Source organism: Schistocerca piceifrons, chromosome 8 (assembly GCF_021461385.2).
Source record: "Schistocerca piceifrons isolate TAMUIC-IGC-003096 chromosome 8, iqSchPice1.1, whole genome shotgun sequence".
Classification (NCBI taxonomy): Eukaryota; Metazoa; Arthropoda; class Insecta; order Orthoptera; family Acrididae; genus Schistocerca; species Schistocerca piceifrons.
In genome coordinates, this window is record NC_060145.1 from 291,060,357 (window position 1) to 291,083,670 (window position 23,314).

General features: G+C 39.3%; 1 protein-coding gene across 1 annotated transcript in view; it reads left to right on the forward strand.

Annotated features, from left to right (window-relative positions):
• LOC124711611 (armadillo repeat-containing protein 2) overlaps positions 1 to 23,314 on the forward strand; it is a 184,276-nt gene that overhangs the window by 121,666 nt on the left and 39,296 nt on the right. Inside the window, exons 14-15 of the mRNA XM_047241775.1 lie at positions 11,213 to 11,326; positions 19,915 to 20,047. Coding sequence (XP_047097731.1) covers positions 11,213 to 11,326; positions 19,915 to 20,047 — 247 coding nt within the window. The remainder of the gene's footprint in view (positions 1 to 11,212; positions 11,327 to 19,914; positions 20,048 to 23,314) is intronic.

A 23,314-nucleotide genomic window follows, 5' to 3' on the forward strand; every position in this document is an offset into this window, starting at 1 on the left:
TACATTTTATATCCTCTCTACTTCGACCATCATCAGTTATTTTACTCCCTAAATAGCAAAACTCCTTTACTACTTTAAGTGTCTCATTTCCTAATCTAATTCCCTCAGCATCACCCAATTTAATTTGACTACATTCCATTATCCTTGTTTTGCTTTTGTTGATGTTCATCTTATATACTCCTTTCAAGACACTGTTCATTCCGTTCAACTGCTCTTCCAAGTCCTTTGCTGTCTCTGACAGAATTACAATGTCATCGGCGAACCTCAAAGTTTTTACTTCTTCTCCATGAATTTTAATACCTACTCCGAATTTTTCTTTTGTTTCCTTTACTGCTTGCTCAATATACAGATTGAATAACATCGGGGAGAGGCTACAACCCTGTCTCACTCCTTTCCCAACCACTGCTTCCCTTTCATGCCCCTCAACTCTTATAACTGCGATCTGGTTTCTGTAGAAATTGTAAATAGCCTTTCGCTCCCTGTATTTTACTCCTGCCACCTTCAGAATTTGAAAGAGAGTATTCCAGTTAACATTGTCAAAAGCTTTCTCCAAGTCTACAAATGCTAGAAACGTAGGTTTGCCTTTTCTTAATCTTTCTTCTAAGATAAGTTGTAAGGTTAGTATTGCCTCACATGTTCCACTATTTCCACGGAATCCAAACTGATCTTCCCCGAGGTCCGCTTCTACCAGTTTTTCCATTCGTCTGTAAAGAATTCGCGTTAGTATTTTGCAGCTGTGACTTATTAAACTGATAGTTTGGTAATTTTCACATCTGTCAACACCTGCTTTCTTTGGGATTGGAATTATTATATTCTTCTTGAAGTCTGAGGGTATTTCGCCTGTCTCATACATCTTGCTCACCAGATGGTAGAGTTTTGTCATGACTGGCTCTCCCAAGGCCATCAGTAGTTCTAATGGAATGTTGTCTACTCCCAGGGCCTTGTTTCAACTCAGGTCTTTCATTGCTCTGTCAAACTCTTCACACAGTATCTTATAAAAAGTATAGTTCATTATATAAGCACCTTAGTCAAATCGACAGCACATTCACCACACACTCTGTTGATTGCATCACAAGTGACTTAGATTGGCCCTTATTATATATATCTTAAATTCTGCATGGTCTTGTCAGAGTGCTTTCTTGATGGCAAGAATCTACATCTACATGCATTACTCTGCAAGCCACTGTACGGTGCATGGTGGAGGGTACCACGTATTGCTAGTAGTCATGTCCGCTCCTGTTCCATTTGCAAATAGAGCAAGGAAAAAGCAGTTGTCTGTAAGCCTCCATGTGAGCCAAAATTTCTCTCATCTTTCCTGATTCTTCTGCAAAATATATGTTGGTGGCAGTAGAATCAATCTGCAGTTGGCCTAAAATATCAGTTCTCTAAATTTTAACAATAGTGCCTTGCAAAAAGAGCATCATTTTCCCTCGAGTGATTCCCACTTGAGTTCATGAAGCATCTCCGTAATACTTACATGCTGATGAAGCATCTTCATAATACTTGCATGCTGATGGAACCTTCTAGTAACAAATCTAGCAGCATGTCTCTGAGTTGATTTAATGTCTTCCTTTAATCTGACCTGGTGGGGATCCGTAACATTTGAGTAGTACTCAAGGATTAGTCACATTAATATTCTATACGCATACTCTTTAATAGATGAGCTACGCCTTCCCAACACATCCTGTGGATAGTGGGGCCACAGCAGTCAACAGTAATGTTACACCACTTATCAGGTGGAAACCAAAATTTTTGGGACTGGTGCTGCCATCTGGAAAGTAGGAGTAGTAGATCTTTGTACCGCTAGGTGCCGAGAGCTGCATATGTGATGAGTCAGTGTGCGGAGTGGCATTCAGCTGGGAGGACATGTTGCGTCCACAGTGATTTCTGTAATACTCTGTGTTTGGTGTGTGGCGATTTTATGGTGGATCTGCAAACAGAACAGCTCATGTGTATCAAATTCTGTGCGAATCTCGGGAAAAGTGCTACGGAGACCCTTGCAATGATTCAACAAGTGTTTGGGGGACAGAGCATGAACTGTATGCATATGTTTGAGTAGCATGCTCGGTTCAGGCCCAGCCGTACAGACGTCGAAGATGTTGCTCACACTGAAAGGCCCGTTACCTGCACAACGACAGACATTGTTGCCAAACTTCAACAATTGGTTCATGCAAATCGATGACAAACCATTCAAGACCTTGCGGATGAAGTGGGTATTGGCTATGGGACATGCCAACAAATGTTGACTGATGAATTGGGCACGCATCGTGTCACCACAAAATTTGTGCCAAGGGTCTTGAACGCCGATCAGAAGGCACAGTACAGACCTTTGTTAGACCACATCCGATGATCCAACCTTCTTGTCACAGGTTAGCACCAGCGACAGGAGCTGGATTTATAGTTACGATCCAGAGACAAAGCAACATTCATGCCAGTGGAAGACCCGGCCTCTCCAAGACCCAAAGAAGCGAGACAGGTGAAGAGCAAAGTGAAGAGCTTGATCATCGTTTTCTTTGATACCAAGGGAATTGTGCACAAAGAGTTTGTCCCACCCAACCAAACAGTGAATTCTGCATACTACTGTGACATTTTGCGATGGCTCTATGAAAATGTGCGGCGACGACGGCCCGAACTTTGGCGTCAAGGGAACTGGCTGCTGCATCACAACAACGTGCCCTGTCACACATCCTTGCTCACCAGCCCCTTTTTGGCAAAAAACAACATGGCGGTTGTACCCCACCCACCATTCTCGCCAGATCTGGCACCTTGCGTCTTCACACTATTCCCAAAACTGAAACTCAAGTTCATCAGTTCGAGGCCATCAGTTCGACACTCTAGAGAGAATTCAAGAAGAATCACTGGCAGTGAAAACACCCTCAATGAACAGGACTTCCAGAAAATGTTTGACCAGGGGCAGAAGCGCTGGGACCAGTGTGCACATGCGGATGGGAACTACTTCAAGGGTGATGGTGACCATTAGTCCTAAGCTAAGGTTTTCAACAGATGGCAGCACCAGCGCTGAAAATTTTGGATAGCACCTCGTATTAAGTCTCCATAGTATAGCTCCTAATAGCCAAAACTGGTAATCAATAATGTTACATGAAATCTATGACTGTAATAAATAAACAGGTGCAAAATACTTTTAAATACTCATTACTACATGTTCCTTCATATATTAAATCTACATTTTATACATTACTTCATTATATCCAGTTCTAATGCTTCTCTTTCCAATATTACATAAAATTCTATCCACTTTTTATCAACATTATGTACTTTTTTAGCCAGTGTATTAGCTAATCTAGCACATTAAGAAATCAGAAAAAAAGAGTTATTCAGAGCTGAGTTTGGCAATTAGTATGGCAAAAAGTCACTACTCATCTTCTTTTCCATGAGATGTGGCAATCTTCACCTAAATTGGGCATCAATAGGTCTTCGGACCCTTTACCAACCAGTATTAACAGTACTTCTTCTGAATTATTATTTTGTCACTCACAGTAAAACAAAGCATACAGTTGTAACACAGAAGAAAATGATTCACACACAGTTTCTCATAAAAAAGACATACTATGCATAATTTGTCATGTACAGTTGCTAAATAATCATGGAGATGACTGTGAACCACTTGGCACACATTCAGTGGTGTATATAACATACTACTATTTTCCAGAATGATTTAGAAGTCTCTTTATCAAAATAAATATTATATTTGGTATTTATTATAGTGAAAAATTGAAGCAAAATTTTATCTTTTAATGCTTATAAAAATCTGTGAGTCAAAATAGTTACAAAAGAAATCACATATATATTTCTCATATAAAATTCAGAAATTTCAACATATTCCACTTGCACAGGTTTGTTTACAGTATACAGTAGTAAAAATTTACATCAAGGGAAATTTTTTCTGGTGAAGTAAATAACATTTTTTTCAACACAGTGAAGATTATTTGTCAATGGAACAATAAAATTCATTTTTTCATAGTTCATACAAAATTCAGAATTTTGGTGAGTGCTTATGTAATTGTGCAAATGAAATGATGGCAACTTATGACTTTTGAAGATATCAGTTCTTTACTAAATCAGTTTTGTGATTTCTCTTTAAAATGAAATTCCTAGAATGACCAGTTTTCTTTAATTTCATATTTTTGCATTATAACTCATAAAATTCCTATAATGGAGATGCAGAGTCACAGATAGGCACAACAGCAAGACTGTATGGCCTTCATCAAAAATAGACAACACACACACACAAACACAACTCAAACACACATGACTGCAGTATCAGGCAACTGAAGCCACACTGCGAGCAGTAGCTCCAGTGCATGATGGGAGTAGTGACTTGGTGGGAGTAAGGAGGAGGCTGGGACAGGGATTGGGGGGGATAGTAGGGCAGGGGTGGTGAACAGTGAAGTCTGTTGTGGAGCGCGCAGGAACAAGGTGGTGAGAGGGTTGGGGCAGCTATGTGCAGTTGGGACGTATGACTCAGGGCGTGGGAGAGGAAGGGGGGGGGGGGGGGGGCGGGTAACAGAAAAGAAGAGAAGTAAAAAAGACTGGGTGCCATGATGGAATGAGGGCTGTATAGTGCTGGAATGGTAACAGCCAAGGGGCTGGTTGGGTGAGGACAATGACTAATGAAGGTTAAGACCAGGAGGGTTATGGGAACATAGGATGTATTGCAGGAAAACTTACCATCTGCACAATTAAGAAAAGGTGGTGTTGGTGGGAAGGATCCATATGGCACAGGCTGTGAAGCAGTCACTGAAATGAAGGATGTCAGGTTTGGCAGCGTGCTCAGCAACAGGGTGGTCCATTTGTTTCTTGGCCACAGTTTTTTGGTGGCCATTCATGCCCAAAGACAGCTTGTTGATTGTCATACCCACATAGAATGCAGCACAGAGGTTGCAGCTTAGCTTGTAAATCACATGACTAGTTTCACATGTAGCCCTGTCTTTGATGGGATAGGTGGTGTTTGTGATCAGACTGGAGTAGGTGTTGGTGGGAGGATGTATGGGACAGGTCTATTACAGGGTTATGAGCCATGAAGTAAGGGTTTGGGAGCAGGGATTGTGTAGAAATGGACAAGTATATTGTTTATGTTTGGTAGACAGCGGGATATCACTGTGGGATGGATGGGAAGGATAGGGGCAGGACATTTCTCATTTCAGGACAGAATGAGAGATAGTCGAAACCCTGGCAGAGAATATAATTCAGTTGCTCCAGTCCTGGGTGGTACTGTGCTACGAGGGGAATGCTCCTCTGTGGCTAGACAGTGGGACTTTGGGAGGTCGTGGGAGACTACAAAGATAAGGAAAGGAAGATTTGTTTTTATACAAGGTTGGGAAAATAATTACGGTCTGTGAAGGCCTAAGCGAGACTCTTGGTGTATTTCGTAAGGAACTGCTTGTCACTGCAGATGTGACGATCATGGGTGGCTAGACTGTATGGAAGGGACTTCTTAGTATGGAACGGGTGGCAACTGTCAAAGTGCAGGTATTGCTGGTGGTTAGTAGATTAGATATGGACAGATGTACTGATGTAGCCATCTTTGAGGTGGAGGTCAAAATTTTGAAAGGTGACTTGTTGAGTTTAGCAGGACCAGGTGAAGCAAATAGGGGAGAAGTTTTTGGGTTCTGGAGGAATGTGAATAAGGTGTCCTCACCCTCAATCCAGATAGCAAAGCTGTCATCAATGAATCCTGAACCAGGTGAGGGGTTTGGGATTCTGAGTGTTTAGGAAGGATTCCTCTTGATGACTCATGAATCGGTTGGCATAGGATGGTGCCGTGCGGGTGCCTGTAGCCGTACCCTGGATCAATGCTTTCAAAGTAGAAGTAACTGTGGGCGAGGATATAGTTTGTCATGGCAACTAGGAAGGGGGTTGTTGGCTTGGAATTTGTCTGGAGTTGGAAAAGGTAGTGTTCAAAACAACAGTGGTGGAACTTTGTCCGCAGGTAGGATTATAAGATAGGGATCAGATGGTGGACTGTAGTTCTTCCTGCAGATGAAAGGTTAATTTGCAAGTTGAGGGATTTGTGGAATAATGGTGAGGCAAGGTTCAAGGTTAAGAAATTCTGGAAAGTTAACAGGGGAGTGATTTGGGGGCAGTGGGGTTGGATTGTGGTTGGATGGAGGAGTGAACTGAGTTAGGCAGGGTTCAACGTTGTTCTCTGGTTGAGTCTGATTGGTAGGGTCGTGGCGAAAAAGTGTTTCCACTGAAATGTCCGGGTGAAGGAGAGAAGGTCTTTAACAAGTCCTGCATTATTGAATTTGGGAGTGGGAAAAAAGGTGATGCCTTTTAAAAGGACTGATATTTTTGTGGGCCTAAGGCTTCTGGAGGAAAGGTTCATGACTGTGATTCACGACTGTTTAGGTTCTGGATTCTGTGTGGTGGTGGGAGGGAGTTTTGGAGGATGGGGTAAATGTAGTAGGTCTGAAACATGGGCATGGCAACATCCTATGCCAACCTATTCATCTGCCATCTAAAGGAATTTTTCCTAAACACCTAGAATCCTAAACCCCTCACCTGGTTCAGAGTCATTGATGAGATCTTTGCGAAATGGATCGAGGGTGAGGACACCCTATCCACATTCCTCCAGAACCTCAATAACTTCTCCCCATTTGCTTCACTTGGTCCTACCAACCCAACAAGCCACCTTCCTAGATGTTAACCTCCACCTCAAAGCTAGCTACAACAGTACCTTCGTCCATATCAAACCTATTAACCACCAGCAATACCTCCACTTCAACAGTTGCCACCCATTCCATACCAAGAAGTCCCTCCCATACAGCCTGGCCACCCATGGTCATCACATCTGCAGTGATGAGCAGTCCCTCTTGAATTATACCAAGGGTCTCACTGAAGCTTTTACAGACCGTAATTATCCTCTCAACATTGTACAAAAACAAATCTGCCATGCCTTATCTTTCCAGTCTCCCTCCGTCTCCCAACTGGAGCAACTGAATTATATTCTCCGCCAGGGTTTGGACTATCTCTCATTGTGTCCTAAAATGAGAAATGTTCTGCCCACTCTCCTTTCCACCCCTCCCACAGTGGTATTCCACCGTCCACCAAACATACACAATATACTCATCCAGCCCTACAGAACCCCTGCTCCCAACCCCTTACCTCATGACTCTTATCCCTGTAATAGACCTAGATGCAGGACTCATCCCATACATCCTCCCACCAACACCTACTCCAGTCTGGTCACAATCATCACCTATCCCATCAAAGGCAGGGCTGCCTGTGAAACCAGTCATGTGATCTACAAGCTAAGCTGCAAACACTGTTCTGCCTTCTACGTGGGCATGACGACCAACAAGCTGTCTGTCTGTGTGAATGGCTACTGACAAACTGTGGCCATGAAACAAGTGGATCACCCTGTTGCTTAGCATGCCACCAAACATGACATTCTTCATTTCAGTGACTGCTTCACAACCTGTGCTGTATGGATCCTTTCCACCAACACCAGCTTTTCTGAATTGCAGAAGTGGGAAATTCCACTGCAGTAGTTCCTAATTTCTTGTAACTCTCCTGGCGTCAACCTTCATTAGTCATTGTCCTCACCCATCCAGCCCATTCCCAGTTCCCATTCCAGCAGTACACAGCCCTCATTCCACCATCACACCCAGCCTTTTTACTTCTCTCCTTTTCTGCTACCCCCGCCCCCTCCCCATCTCTCCCCTGCCCTCCATCTAACCTCTCGACTGCACATAGCTGCCCTACCCTCTTCCCACCTTATCACTGCACACTCCCCAGCAGAACTTCACTGTCCTCCTCCCCTACCCTACTACCCCTCCCCCTCCCCACCCCAGCCTCCTCCTAACCCCCACCCAGTCGACACTCGCATCATGAACTGGTGCTGCTGCTTGCAGTGTGGCTTCAGTTGCCTGAAACAGCAGTCATGTGTGTGCAAGTTGCATTTGCGTGTGTGTGTGTGTGTGTGTGTGTGTGTGTGTGTGTGTGTGTGTGCGCCTGCCTGCCTGTCATCTAGTTTTGCTGAAGGCCTTATTCGCAAAAAAAGCTTCATTTTTGACAGTCTTTTTGTTGTGCCTATCTGCGGCTAAACATCTGTGCTATATGGTGAGTGGCAACTTTAGTTTTCATAATGTTGTTACATACTATCCTAGATTTTCCATTGTTTGAAAATTGCTTTAATATATTATAGACAAATTTAGAAAGTACGCATTTTTGAAAATAATTCAGTGTGTAGCACACTTGTGTAAAAGACATAAATTACAAACTTGACTAAAATCGGAATAAATATTATCCAAATGGAAGTGGAATAGTAACTTTCATTTGACCCAGGGTGGTTGGTAAGGTCTAGTTAATCCCTAAATGTTGTAAATGTTGGTTTGTTATACAATGGAAACGATTTTGTGGAAAAACTCGTATTTGTATTTTATACCTCCGCCTTTTGCTGATGTCGTTATCATGTGAGTGTAACAGTTTTATTTACTGTTTAAATGTTGATGACCCTAGATTCATCTCCTTGTACTTTTTATTAATCAATTCCGGCAATGATAGCTCTCACGCCACATTGTATCAGCATTATCAAGAATAGTTCTTCCTCAGTGTGTAATTTGGCAGCATCTGTAGTCATCTAACTGCTGTATGAAACCATTGTGGCCCTTCTGCTGAAAAAGTTTAGTAAATATTTCTATTAAAGATTGAATTTGTGATTTATCAATAGGTTCCACTGCATTTCATCAGTTGTTGGATTGAATGAGTGGCACACATCATTGTTGACATCAGTAACAACCTGTGAGGTATCATTTCTGATAACAAGAGATAAAGCCCATCCTTTTTTTCTCCAAGTAGTTTTTCTAGATATAATCTGGAGAAATGTGTTGTGCTTCAAAGTTATTTGCTTATAACAAGAAATTTTTCACTCGGTAACAAAGGAGACAGATAGTGCAGGTTGAAGCTATGACCCTCGCTACAATGATCGATGCATGGCTCAGTCAGCAGTCTTCTCCTTGAAATCAAGCCAAGATCAAGTACAGGTCCAGCAAATAGTTTTAATCTATCATAGAGGTTCACATCATGCGGTGATCTACTGGTCCAAACAGCTTCCTTCCAACTTAGACACTGGATAACTCCATCAAACTCTCCACTGGGTAACATGCACTTCTGGCTAAATCATTGGGCATGGCTTATACAGGGGGTCTCTTCTAAGAGTCATCACATGCATTTGCTCTGGTGTTTCAGCAGATATTGGCAATTTGTTTTTTATGTTGTGTAGCTATAGTTATCTCAGACAAATAGTGCTCATCAAGTCTTTCATGCAACCCCCAGTATCAATGGAAACCATCAGTTTGTCTCATGTTGCAAACAAAGTTATTTTCAAAGCAGAATTTTGCATGCCCATTCAATAGAGTGGTCGCAGATTAGTCTAGTGCAATATTGTTTTTATCAATATGTATTAACAGGGACATTAAAGCTTGAAGAATAACCAGTACTCCAGCAGCAAAAGCACCACCCTGCCCTGCACTGACTGCTGCTGCCAAATGCAGCACTACTAAGTTGCTAGTGGACTGCTGCTGATTCTCTGTGTTTTAGTGTACCTGTTAATACATGTTGATAAAAAGAATGTTGGACTAGCCTAATTTGGGAGCACTCTGTCGAGTGGACACATAAAATCCTGGTTTAAAAATAATTTTGTTTGTAATGGGAAATGAACACACTTTCTGTTGACAATGAGGTTGCATGAAAGGCATGCCAAGCAGGAATTGTTGAGGCTGACTCCAGCTTTACATTGCAAAAATGAAATTGCAGATATCTGCCATAGAACAGCTCCATCGAACTGGCTGCTCATTATGATTGATGTGTAATGTATTCCTTGCCATTGGCGACCTCTACAGTGGGCTGCTGGTATAATGACAAATTATTTTTGCCTAGCATGTTTGGTGTCCCTGTTACCTCCTGTGGCTGGAAGGTAGTCTTGTGTGACAGGAAGTCCTATAATAATTTTGCTCACGTACAAATGACTGCCAACACCGGCAGCTCAGTGCAGAATACAACTATTATGTGGAATGAAAGCAGCAATCTGGAGGGGTGGGGAAGGGGAAGGGATATCAGTGTATGAGGGGTGGGGTGGGTAGCATTGTCTGGCCAACAAGTGCAATGCAAGGATGTTGTGGGACAGGGAGGTGTGGAAAATGGAACTAAACGTGGAGGAGTGGGGAAAGATTGGCAGATGCATTGGCAGAGTGAGGGAAATGAAGAGGGTGGGAAAAGAGAATGGGGAGGAGGTTATAGGACAAAGGGGGTGGAAATTTTTGGGTGGAGGATGTGGGGACTGTATGTTACTATAGGTTGAGGCTGAGATAATTATGGGAACAGAGAATATGTTGTAAGGATAAGTCCCACCTGCACAGTTCAGAAATGCTGGCAGTGAAGGAGAGTTATCCAGATGGCTTGGGTTGTGAAGCAACTGCTGAAATCAAGCAGGTTGTGTTGAACTGCATGTTGTGCCACAGGGTGGTCTACTTTGCACTTGGCAATAATCTGACAGTGCCATTCACCCTGGTGGATGGTTGGCTGTAATGCTAATGTAAAAAGTCATGCAATGATTGCAGCAGGGCTGATATATGACATGGCAGTATGAACTGGGAGAGGCAGGTTTCAATGTTGGAATTAGGTTGGCTTTGGTTGGAGGGATTGGCAGCAAAGAAGTGTTTCTATTGCAGCGATCAGGATGCTGCTTTCATTCCATGTGACAGTTGCATTCTGCTCTGAGCTGTCAGAGTTGGCAGTCATGCGTGCATGAGTTGTGCTTGCTCACCAGGCGATAAGGCCCTTTGGACCCGGGGCTGACAGTGGCCATGTGTGTGCGAATTATGTTTGTGTGAATTTTTTGTGAATTTCATTTTGTTTGTGTCTGATAAAGAACTTGTCTGATAATTGATTAATATCTAGCAATCTTTTTAATTGTGCCTGTCTGCCACTCAACACTTTCTCTCTGTGATGAGCAACAATCTGTTTTTTCATCCCTTATTTTCTATTGTAATTATTATGTGTGTAACAGATAATGCATTTTTACACAGATAATGTAACTAAACTGTTACTTTATATTTTTCTTATATTTTAAAAACTTTTCATAATTATGAGATTACATTCAATCAAGAATTAACTATTCAGTTTATATTTTGCAAAAAAAGCGTAATGTCAACTAATAATACATTTTTCCTTTCCAATATTTTGTTAACAGCTCTTCTGGAAGTTTTGTCTTCTAACAACAGGGAATGCCTTATTGAAGCAATGAGGGTGTATGGAAACTTGACACGTTCTGAAACATCCAGAAATATTCTCCTGGAAAATACAGGTATATAATGTTTAAGTGAAAGTGATTTTCAGTACCAAAATAAAGACAACAGGAATATCCAACTTAAAAATAATGTAAGCACCAAACCAACAAAACTCTGCTTACATTATGCCTTATGTATGATTTAAGAATGTAAACATTTTTATACAGACTGTATTATTGCATTTACTCATGAAATGTGAGTTCAAAAACATTTTCTAATCAGAAATGAGTTTCAGCATAAAAAGATAATTTTTTTTTACATGTTTACAAGCGCAGATGGTGTCCCCTATAGCATAACACTGCCCCACAAGCATGCGTCTGTGGCACAGTACATATTTTGGTCAGTCATAAATATGATTCATTTGACCAGGCAACTAGTTTACATTCATCCATGGTCCAATTATGATGACCCTATGCCAATTTAAATCATAATTGATGGACTCAGTAGGTTAATATTCAAATGTAATAGGGGTCGATTGCTGCAGAGCACCATGTTGAAATATGTACACTGAACCGTGTGCTTTGAAATGTTGCGCTTGCAGCAGCATGGTATTGTATCACAGGTCCACATATCATTCCTGTATAGATTGGGCAAGACTCCGACCTTCAATATTCTGTGATGATGCATGGATGTCCAACATCTTGTCAACAACTAGTAGTTTCCCCACTCTTCAACCACTTTCCATTAATGCTCACTACATTAGCAGCTAACCAGCATTTCCATTTCCAAGACATTCATTCCTATGTGCCAGGCTATAACACTCTGCCCTTTGTCATATAGTAGAAAGTCCAGATAGGAATATCAACAATATTATGGAAAGGGTAGGTTGCTACGCACCATTAAGATGACACGTTGAGTTGCAGATAGGCACAACAAAAAGACTGTTGCACATTTAGCTTTCACCCAGAGCCTTCTTCAGAAAAGAAAACAAACACACACGTTCACACTATCAAGCACACGTCATGCACACGTGACTGCTATCTCAGGCCACTCTGGCCATGTGCAACTGAGGTCTGCCTGCTTGCATTAATGTGTGTGTGTTTTCTTTTCTGAATAAGTCTCTGGCAGAAGGCTATATGTGTAACAGTCTTTTCATTATGTCTGTCAGAAACTCAGTGTGTCACCTTTATGGTGAGCAGCTATCTATCCTTTTCATAAAATTGTTGACCTTCCTCAGAGTTGCTTACATCAGTGGTTTCTTCATTTGTGGCTCATTTCATCACTAGAATGATTCACTGTTTATTTCTACTTCTTTCTATTTAAAATTTAATTTTGCAGACCTCACAAATAAATGCTATGACTTCATCAGCAGCAACTTTTTCACACTTTGAGCAGACAGAAGAGGAAAACTTAGATTATCTATGTACTGAAATCAACTTCACTAAAAATAAACATTTTTTAGATTGCCTGGATATTGAAACCAACATTATAACAATTACACATTTCAGTGTAACAATAATGGAAATCTGTGGATGCAACAACAATAGAGTATGGGAAAGACAACCACTCACAGCATGAGAATGTGCATACGATGTCTGTGTGGTTGTGTGTATGTGAATAAAGACCAAGAACTCGAAAGCTAGTGTGAATAGTGTTTCTTTTTACATGATCTATGTTCTGCACATCAGTCTGCTGTAGGTGCCTTTCTCTTATTTTACATAAATGAACATTTCTTGTATTTATCACATGCTGACTGTCTTGTCAGTAGTCATTCTCATTGTTGGATTAGATTAGATTAGTACTTGTTCCATAGTTCATGAATACAACACTTCGTAATGATGTGGAACGTGTCAGGTTAATAAAAGGTGTGTATACAAGATATTACATTAGACAAAATATTACATGACACTCAACATTTTTTTTTGTGGAGGTTGGGAAATTACCCACTTACTATATCCAAAAATTCATCTAATGAGTAGAAGGAGTTGCCATTAAGAAATTCTTTTAATTTCCTTTTAAATGCTATGTGGCTATCTGTCAGACTTTTGATGCTATTAGGTAAGTGACCAAAGCCTTTTGTGGCAGCATAATTTACCCCCTTCTGAGCCAAAGTTAGATTTAACCTTGAGTAGTGAAGATCATCCTTTCTCCTAGTGTTGTACCCATGTACACTGCTATTACTTTTGAATTTGTTCGGATTGTTAATAACAAATTTCATAAGTGAATATATATATTTTGAGGCTACAGTGAAGATTTCTAGCTCTTTAAATAAGTGTCTGCAGAATGATCTTGGATGAGCTCCAGCAATTATTCTGATTACATGCTTTTGTGCAATGAACACTCTTTTACCTAATGATAAGTTACCCCAGACTATGACGGCAAACGAAAGCAGAGAATTAAAATAGGCGTGGTAAGCTAATTTACTCAGATGTATATCGCCAAAATTTGCAATGACCCTAATAGCATAAGTAGCTGAACTCAAATGTTTCAGCAGATACTCAGTGTATTTTTTTCCAGTTCAACCCCTCATCAATGCATAAACCTAGAAATTTTGAATATTCTACCTTAGCTACCGATTTCTGATTGAAGTCTATATTTATTAATAGGGTCATTCCATTTGCTGTGTGGAACTGTATATACTGTGTTTTGTCAAAGTTTAATGAGAGCCCATTTGCCGAGAACCACTTAGTGATTTTCTGAGAGACATCGTTTACAATTTCACCAGTTAATTCTTGTCTGTCGGGTGTGATAGCTATACTTGTATCATCGGCAAAAAGTACCAGCTTTGCATCTTCGTGAGTATAGAATGTCAAGTCATTAATATACATTAAGAACAGCAGGGGAACCAAGACCGAACCTTGTAGCACCCCATTCTTGATTGTTCCCCAGTTTGAGAAATCACCAGTTTTTTGCATATTATGTGAACTATTTATTTCAACTTTCTGCACTCTTCCAGTTAGGTATGATTTAAACCATGTGAGCACTGTCCCATTCATACCACAGTACTTGAGATTATCTAGAAGTATTCCATGATTTACGCAATCAAAAGCCTTTGATAGATCACAAAAAATCCCAACGGGTGACTTCCGGGTACTCAGAGCATTTAATATTTCATTAGTGAAAGTATATATAGCATTTTCCATTGAAAAACCCTTCTGGAAATCAAACTGACATTTTGTTAAAACTTTATTTTTACAAAGGTGTGAAACTACTCTACAATACATCACTTTTTCAAGAATTTTGGATAAGGCAGTCAGAAGAGAGATTGGGCAGTAGTTGTTGACATCAGACGTATCCCCTTTATGCAGTGGTACAACAATGGCATACTTCAGTCTATCTGGGAAAATACCCTGCTTCAGAGAGCTATTACATATGTGGTTAAGAATCCCACTTATTTCTTGGGAACAAGCTTTTATTATCCTGCTGGAAATGCCATCAATCCCATGTGAGCTTTTATTCTTGAGAGAGTTTATTATCTTCCTAATTTCAGATGGAGAGGTGGGTGGAATTTCAATTGTATCAAATGGTGTGGGTAAGGTCTCTTCCATTAACTGCCTTGCTTCTTCTAATGAACATTTAGATCCTATTTTCTCTACAACATTTAAAAAATTATTATTCAAAATGTTTTCGACTTCTGGCTTGTTGTTTATCAAGTTTCCGTTCGCTTTCATGGTGATGCCATCATCCTGTACTCTTGGTTGTCCTGTCTCCCTTGTAATAATATTCCAAATTGTTTTGATTTTGTTATCAGAGGTATTAATCTCAGACATGATGCACATGCTTCTGGATTTTTTAATAACCTTTCTTAATGTAGCACAGTAGTTTTTATAATATTTGGCTCTTTCTGGGTCATTACTCTTTCTTGTTGTTAGATACAGTTCCCTTTTGTGGTTACAAGATATTTTTATTGGCTCAGTAGGCTTGAAGATTCCTGCTTGCAAAAAGGATTTCAGAGTTCTAATTAATTTCATACAAATTCCTAAATTAAACATCACAGGCCACTAGTTTGAATTTTCCTCATTTTATCTATTCCTATCACATTATCACAGTACTTCATAAAGATTTCCAAGTGATACAAGGTCTAACATCAAACTGCTCCTGCCAAAAAGAGACTTTTTACTAAAGAGTTTATGTTGAAGTTATTCCATCTGTTTCAACATTAACATCTTAACAGGAAAAAAAGGAGAGAAAAAAGAAATTACTTACAAGGCACACGCAACTCTGGTTTATCATTTTCAAATATTTCAATAATCAGTCATATCAGTTACGTACAGGTGTATTATAATAAAGAAAATTTCCAGAAGATCAGAATATATAAATAAATAAAAAAATATTCTGGAATTAATATCCTTTGGATGAAGGCACAATTCACAAAAGCATTCCATATTGATTTACGTGTGTTTAATATAAATGACTTAATAATAATAATAAATAACCAAATAAAGACTAAATAAAAAGTATGTGAAATTTTCATGTATGGTTTGTTACATGTAGATATTTTTCTTACCATGTCACATGTGCTCAGTGCCAACATGCGGCATTCAGTCTCCCTTTGAGCTGTGATCATAATATTTTGGCTCATCAATGTAATTTGTACTAGCTGTTACCTGCAGCTGCCCTTGCATATCAGTAGTTTTCTTGCTGTTGTTGTCGTTGTTGTGGTCTTCAGTCGTGAGATTGGTTTGATGCAGCTCTCCATGCTACTCTATCCTGTGCAAGCTTTTTCATCTCCCAGTACCTACTGCAACCTACATCCTTCTGAATCTGTTTAGTGTATTCATCTCTTGGTCTCCCTCTACAATTTTTACTGTCCATGCTGTCCCCCAATACTAAATTGGTGATCCCTTGATGCCTCAGAACATGTCCTACCAACCGATCCCTTCTTCTAGTCAAGTGCCACAAACTTCTCTTCTCCCCAATCCTATTCCATACCTCCTCATTAGTTATGTGATCTACCCACCTTATCTTCAGCATTCTTCTGTAGTACCACATTTCTAAAGCTTCTATTCTCGTCTTGTCCGAACTATTTGTCGTCCATGTTTCACTTCCATACATGGCTACACTCCATACAAATACTTTCAGAAACGACTTCCTGACACTTAAATCTATACTCGATGTTAACAAATTTCTCTTCTTCAGAAACGATTTCCTTACCATTGCCAGTCTACATTTTATATCCTCTCTACTTCGACCATCATCAGTTATTTTGCTCCCCAAATAGCAAAACTCCTTTACTACTTTAAGTGTCTCATTTCCTAATCTAATTCCCTCAGCATCACCTGACTTAATTCAACTACATTCCATTATCCTTGTTTTGCTTCTGTTGATGTTCATCTTATATCCTCCTTTCAAGACACTGTCCATTCCATTCAACTGCTCTTCCAAGTCCTTTGTTGTCTCTGACAGAATTACAATGTCATCGGTGAACCTCAAAGTTTTTATTTCTTCTCCATGGATATTAATACCTACTCCAAATTTTTCTTTTGTTTCCTTCACTGCTTACTCAATATACAGATTGAATAACATCGGGGAGAGGCTACAACCCTGTCTCACTCCGTTCCCAACTACTGCTTCCCTTTCGTGTCCCTCGACTCTTGTAACTGCCATCTGGTTTCTGTAAAAATTGTAAACAGCCTTTTGCTCCCTGTATTTTACCCCTGCCACCTTCAGAATTCCAGTCAACATTGTCAAAAGCTTTCTCTAAGTCTACAAAAGCTAGAAACGTAGATTTTCCTTTCCTTAATGTAGCTTCTAAGATAAGTCATAAGGTCAGTATTGCCTCATGTGTTCCAATATTTCTATGGAATCCAAACTGATCTTCCCCGAGGTCGGCTTCTACTAGCTTTCCATTCGTCTGTAAAGAATTTGCGTTAGTATTTTGCAGCTGTGACTTATTAAACTGATAGTTCAGTAATTTTCACATCTGTCAAAGCCTGCTTTCTTTTAGATTGGAATCATTATATTCTTCTTGAAGTCTGAGGGTATTTTGCCTGTCTCACATATCTTGCTCACCAGATGGTAGAGTTTTGTCAGGACTAGCTCTCCCAAGGCTGTAAGTAGTTCTAATGGCATGTTGTCTACTCCCAGGGTCTTGTTTCGACTCAGGTCTTTCAGTGCTCTGTCGAACTCTTCACGCAGTATCATATCTCCCCTTTCATCTTCATCTACATCCTCTTCCATTTCCATAATATTGTCCTCAAGTACATTGCCCTTGTATAGACCCTCTGTATTCTCCTTCCACCTTTCTGCTTTCCCTTCTTTGCTTAGAACTGGGTTTCCATCTGAGCTCTTGATATTCATACAAGTGGTTCTCTTTTCTCCAAAGGTCTCTCTAATTTTCCTATAGGCAGTATCTATCTTACCCCAGGTGAGATAAGCCTCTACATCCTTACAATTGTCCTCTAGCCATCCGTGCTTAGCCATTTTGCACTTCCTGTCGATCTCATTTTTGAGACGTTTGTATTCCGTTTTGCTTGCTTCATTTACTGCATTTTTATATTTTCTCCTTTCTTCAATTAAGTTCAATATTACTTCTGTTGCCCAAAGATTTCTAGTAGCCCTTGTCTCTTTACCTACTTTATCCTCTGCTGCCTTCACTATTTCATCCCTCAAAGCTACCCATTCTTCTTCTACTGTATTTCTTTCCCCCAATCATGTCAGTTGTTCCCTCATGCTCCCCCTGAAACTCTGTACAACTTCTGGTTTAGTCAGTTAATCCATGCCCCATCTCCTTAAATTCCCACCCTTTTGCAGTTTCTTCAGTTTTAATCTACACTCATAACCAATAGATTGTGGTCAGAGTCCACATCTGCCCTTGGAAATGTCTTACAATTTAAAACCTGGTCCTTAATCTCTGTCTTACGATTATATAATGTATCTGAAACCTGTCAGTATCTCCATGCTTCTTCCATGTATACAACCTTCTTTTATGATTCTTGAACCAAGTGTTAGCTATGATTAAGTTAAGCTCTGGGCAAAATCCTACCAGGCAGCTTCCTCTTTCATTTCTTAGCCCAATCCATATTCACCTATTATGTTTCATTCTCTTCCTTTTCCTACTACTGAATTCCAGTCACCCATGACTATTAAATTTTCATCTCCCTTCACTACCTGAATAATTTCTTTTATCTCATCATACATTTAATCAACTTCTTCATCATCTGCAGAGCTAGTTGGCATATAAACTTGTACTACTGTAATAGGCGTGGGCTTCGTGTCTATCTTGGCCGCATAATGCGTTCACTATGCTGTTTGTAGTAGCTTACCGGCACTCATATTTTTTTATTCATTATTAAACCTACTCCTGCATTACCCCTATTTGATTTTGTATTTATAACCCTGTATTCACCTGACCAAAAGTCTTGTTCCTCCTACCACTGAACTTCACTAATTCCCAAATATATCTAACTTTAACCTATCCATTTCCCTTTTTAAATTTTCTAACCTACCTGCCCAATTAAGGGATCAGACATTCCAAGCTCCGATCCGTAGAATGCCAGTTTTCTTTCTTCTGATAACGATGTCCTCTTGAATAGTCCCTGCCCAGAGATCCGAATGGGGGACTATTTTACCCAAGAGGATGCCGTCATCATTTAATCATACAGTAAAGGTGCATGCCCTCAGAAAAAATTATGGCTGTAGTTTCCCCTTGCTTTCAGCCGTTCGCAGTACCAAAACAGCAAGGCCGTTTTGGTTTTGGTTAGTGTTACAAGGCCAGATCAGTCGATCATCCAGACTGTTCCCCCTGCAACTACTGAAAAGGCTGCTGCCCCTCTTCAGGAACCACACGTTTGTCTGGCCTCTCAACAGATACCCCTCCGTTGTGGCTGCACATACGGTACGGCTATCTGTATCGCTGAGATACGCAAAGTCTCCCCACCAACGGCAAGGTCCATGGTTCATGGGGGGGGGGGGGGGGGGGGGAGTAGTTTTTGTTATGATGAGTGATAGCAATCAAGTAAGCTACTGTATGTGCAATAGCATCAGCTGCCCTCATGTGTCTGCCATTTCAGATACGCATAGTTTGTGATGTGAGTGTCATCTCCCCCTCTCTCCTCAGATGCCCCAACTACATAGCAGTTTCACTGAAGTCAGCTGATGGATTTAGTTGTGAAAACAAACATAATAGACAGAAGTACTTTCACATTTATAATACTAGTATAGTTTAGTGTGGAAGTAAGGATTAAACACATTGAGAATTGTATAAGTGTTGTATCCATTATGTTGAATCATATTATATGGAATATATCTATCAGTAAAAGTGTTTTCACAAATAGGAGTTAAAAAGTCAAACAGTAAATACCTTTTTCAAAGAATAAATATATTTACCTAATTCACATTACATTCTTCAAATCAAGAAAAATCTTGTACTGCATACTTCTAAAATAGCCTTTGCTCTTCCTCATCTCCATACCAAATTTAATCAAAATTGATTCAGCAATTTAGTCTTGAAAAGGTAACATACAGTTACTTTAGGATTGAGAATACTAATATGTATGAAAGATCTGGCTAAATGTTCTGTAACACAATGGCAATGCATACCTGTTTCCAACATCTGCTGTTGGTGTACGTTTATCACAACTAGATTACAAAAAAAACTGCAGATTTAATTTTATTTCAGTAAAGCTAGAAAATATTACTCTTAATAACGCCTTATTATTCTCAGGACTGTTGTGCTTCCTGCATAACCTGGATTCAGATGACCGGGAGCTTCTTTGTGCAACTGTTGGTGTTCTTATCAACATGATGTCAGATTGGGACAAACGCCTCGCTCTGAGGCAACTTGGTGGTATTCGCAGGTCAGTTATACTCCCACCAAGCACCAATGTCTGCTGATTGTACACTTTCAAGAGTTAACATTAACATTTTCAATGTATTATTGGTAACTTAATCATTGTTGATCACAATTAACTTTTTGAAACCCCATTATTAATATAAATATGATACGTAAAATGATAGAAGCTTACCAACATTCATTCATTCACACATTTTGTTACATAGATCCCAACATGAAGTAGAACCTTCAGAGATATGGAGTGAGCCAAGATACACACTACTGAAAGCAGATGTTACAAACTGCATTAACAATTAATTGTTAAACTGATGTTTATTTCTACCATAAGGGTGTACAAGTTCAAGTGTACAAAAATAACCTTGAATAGTCCAGACTATGCCTCAATATAAAGAAGACTGAATATATCTCAACACATACAAATAATATGTACTCCATCAAGATTGATGGTATAGATCTGCCACAGACAAATATCTTCATGTGTCTTAGCCCAAACACTGTTGCCAACAGCCCACTCATTTCCAAAATCACACACCAATTTAGCAGTGCATAACTTAAATTGTGCAAAATGACTGATACAATTTTAAAAAAAATTACACACCCATCTTCAGTCTGCCCAGTTGCATCGTACAGTGCAGGATGTTGGCCAACAGCTAAAGAAGCAGACCAACAACTTGCTGTAATGAAAGGCAAAATGGTTCTGCTGACATCTAGTCTGTCACTTTAAAATTAGGTGACCAGTAATACAATTTCACAGGCAGTTTAATGTGGCACCTACCTTTAAGAAAATGAGGGAAAGCTGTCTATGGTGGTATGGACAGAAACTTTGAGCAAATTAAGAGACAGTGGCAAAGCATGGGTTTTGTTGAAATTTCATGATGAATGACTTGCTGGGAGACCTAGGTCATACTGGCTAGCTGCGCTCCATATAGCCCTCAACAAAGCAGATCTCCATTCTGTCCAAGCGCAAGATGGCGCAAGTGGAAACAGGGAGCCAAAAGGGCAATCCCCACTACATTGGAAGACAAATGCTGAGGAAGAACTAGAACAAAAAGAAGACAGTGGATTGGCACAATTTTTTCAATTATGAGTTAATTTTCCTTTGGACGTAAAGAGATTTCTTATTTCTTGCTTTATATCTGATGGAACTTGTTAGTGACCTTTGCACCAGAATACCAACTCTCTTTGAACTGTAAAAAAGTAGGCAAGATTTACATGGAAATCATTTTTGTTATAGATTGTGGTTGTGTAAATCACATTTTGTTTTCACAGATACATCAATTTTAATGTTGACTAGTTCTTGGAAAAATGTTTTCATTCACCTGATCAAAGTAAAGAAAACAACCTGGAGACTGTTCTAAGTATTAAAGATTCTGTAATTATTTTGGCCTTTTACTTAACGATATATCATCATGGTTTTCACATTAAAAAGTTCCAAAAGCAGGAGCTCTTAAAGTTATTGAATATTGTATGTTAGAAAAGATAATATCTTTTGTGGCTCAGATAATCATTTAGTACATATATGGTAAATTCTGATGTAGGGTAAGTCAGTGTATAACAAAATATATTACATGATTTAAATTTACATTAATTACACTATTTTTACATTAAATGTGTATTAAGTTACAATGTACAGAGTATACTGTACATTGTACAAGTGGAAAGAGATATACTGTTAAAGCAGAAAGAGCACATACTGTGCAAGTAGACTGATACTTGTATTACAGAATCATTCACATGGTATATCATTAAGGTGCTTAGTGGCCAGTAATATTTATAAAGTATGCCACTAAGCCACAGACAAAGAATTAATAGTGTACTTTCTGAAGCAACTTGTGCAGGCTATAGAGTCAGTGATGAGTCATATAGCTGTAATAGCTAACTTGAACTTTGTCAAGTCATTTATTGATTTAATTTCTGGGTGAATCAGAATTAGTATTTTATTCTCTCATTACATGCAGACATAAATCACTGATTTAAAGTACTGGAGGCTTATCACTGTAAATAATGTTACTAAGATACACACTGTGCCAAAAAAACTAAAATTAACCTTAATTCACAAAAAATCATTACAGATTTATTTCATTACTCTACAAAGAAATCTTTATCATCATTTAAAAATTCCATGAGTGAATAGTAATATTTTTGCACTAGGGTAGCATGTATTTTTATCTTCAGTAAACCCAGTTCCATACTGACAACAATGTAGGAAAAGATAGATTGCTACTTACCATAAAGAAGACACATTAAGTCACAGAGAGGCACAATTAAAAGAAACTTATGCAAAGCTTTTGGCCACAGCCTTCCTCAGCAAATGAGAAACAGAGACATGCACACCATTCATATGCACAATCATGCACATGTGATGCACACATGGCCACCATCTCTAGCAGCTCAGGCCTGTGCTGCCGAAGTTGGTGGTCATGTGTGCATGAGGTGTATTTTCTTGTGTGTATGAATGGTTTGTGTTTCTCTGTTTCTCTTTTGCTGATGAGGGCTGTGGCTGAGAGCTTTGTGTAACTGTATTTTAATTGTGTCTGTCTGCAAGTTAACATGTTCTTTATGGTAAGTTGCAATCTATTTTCTCCTACATTGTTGATATTCATACATGGATTTTCCATTGTTTAATTTAGTTCCATACTGTGAAAGTTTTCCACATTTAACTTATTATAAATTTTCATAGCCTTTTATTGACAAGTCTGGGAGTAGAGTTTAAGTCTATGAAAAAAAATGGCTCTGAGCACCAAGGGGCTTAATGTCTGAGGTCATCAGTCCCCTAGAACTTAGAACTACTTAAACCTAACTAACCTAAGGACATCACACACATCCATGCCCGAGGCAGGATTCGAACCTGCGACCGTAGCGGTCGCCCGGCTCCAGACTGTAGCGCCTAGAACTGCTTTAGTCTATGAGATGGGCACATGAGATTACCTTTGTTTCTTGAATCATAGTTATGGTAAAGTTTTCTTTTTTTAATAATTTTGGATTTGTATAGATAAATAGTTCACAAATGTAAATATATGGAATAGTTATGAATTTTAGATCTCTAAAGACAGGTCAGCATGAACCTTTAGGCTTAATATTATACCTATTTCTAAAAATAGTTTTTGGAAGTAATAATATCCTATTGCACTACTTGCATTCCCCAAAATATTATTCCTTAACTTACAATAGATTCAAAATAACTGTGGTAAACAACTTTACTAGCATTCATGTCCTTGTATGGGACAATATTGTCATTGTGAATGCAAGATTGTTTAGCTTGTTTGCCAAG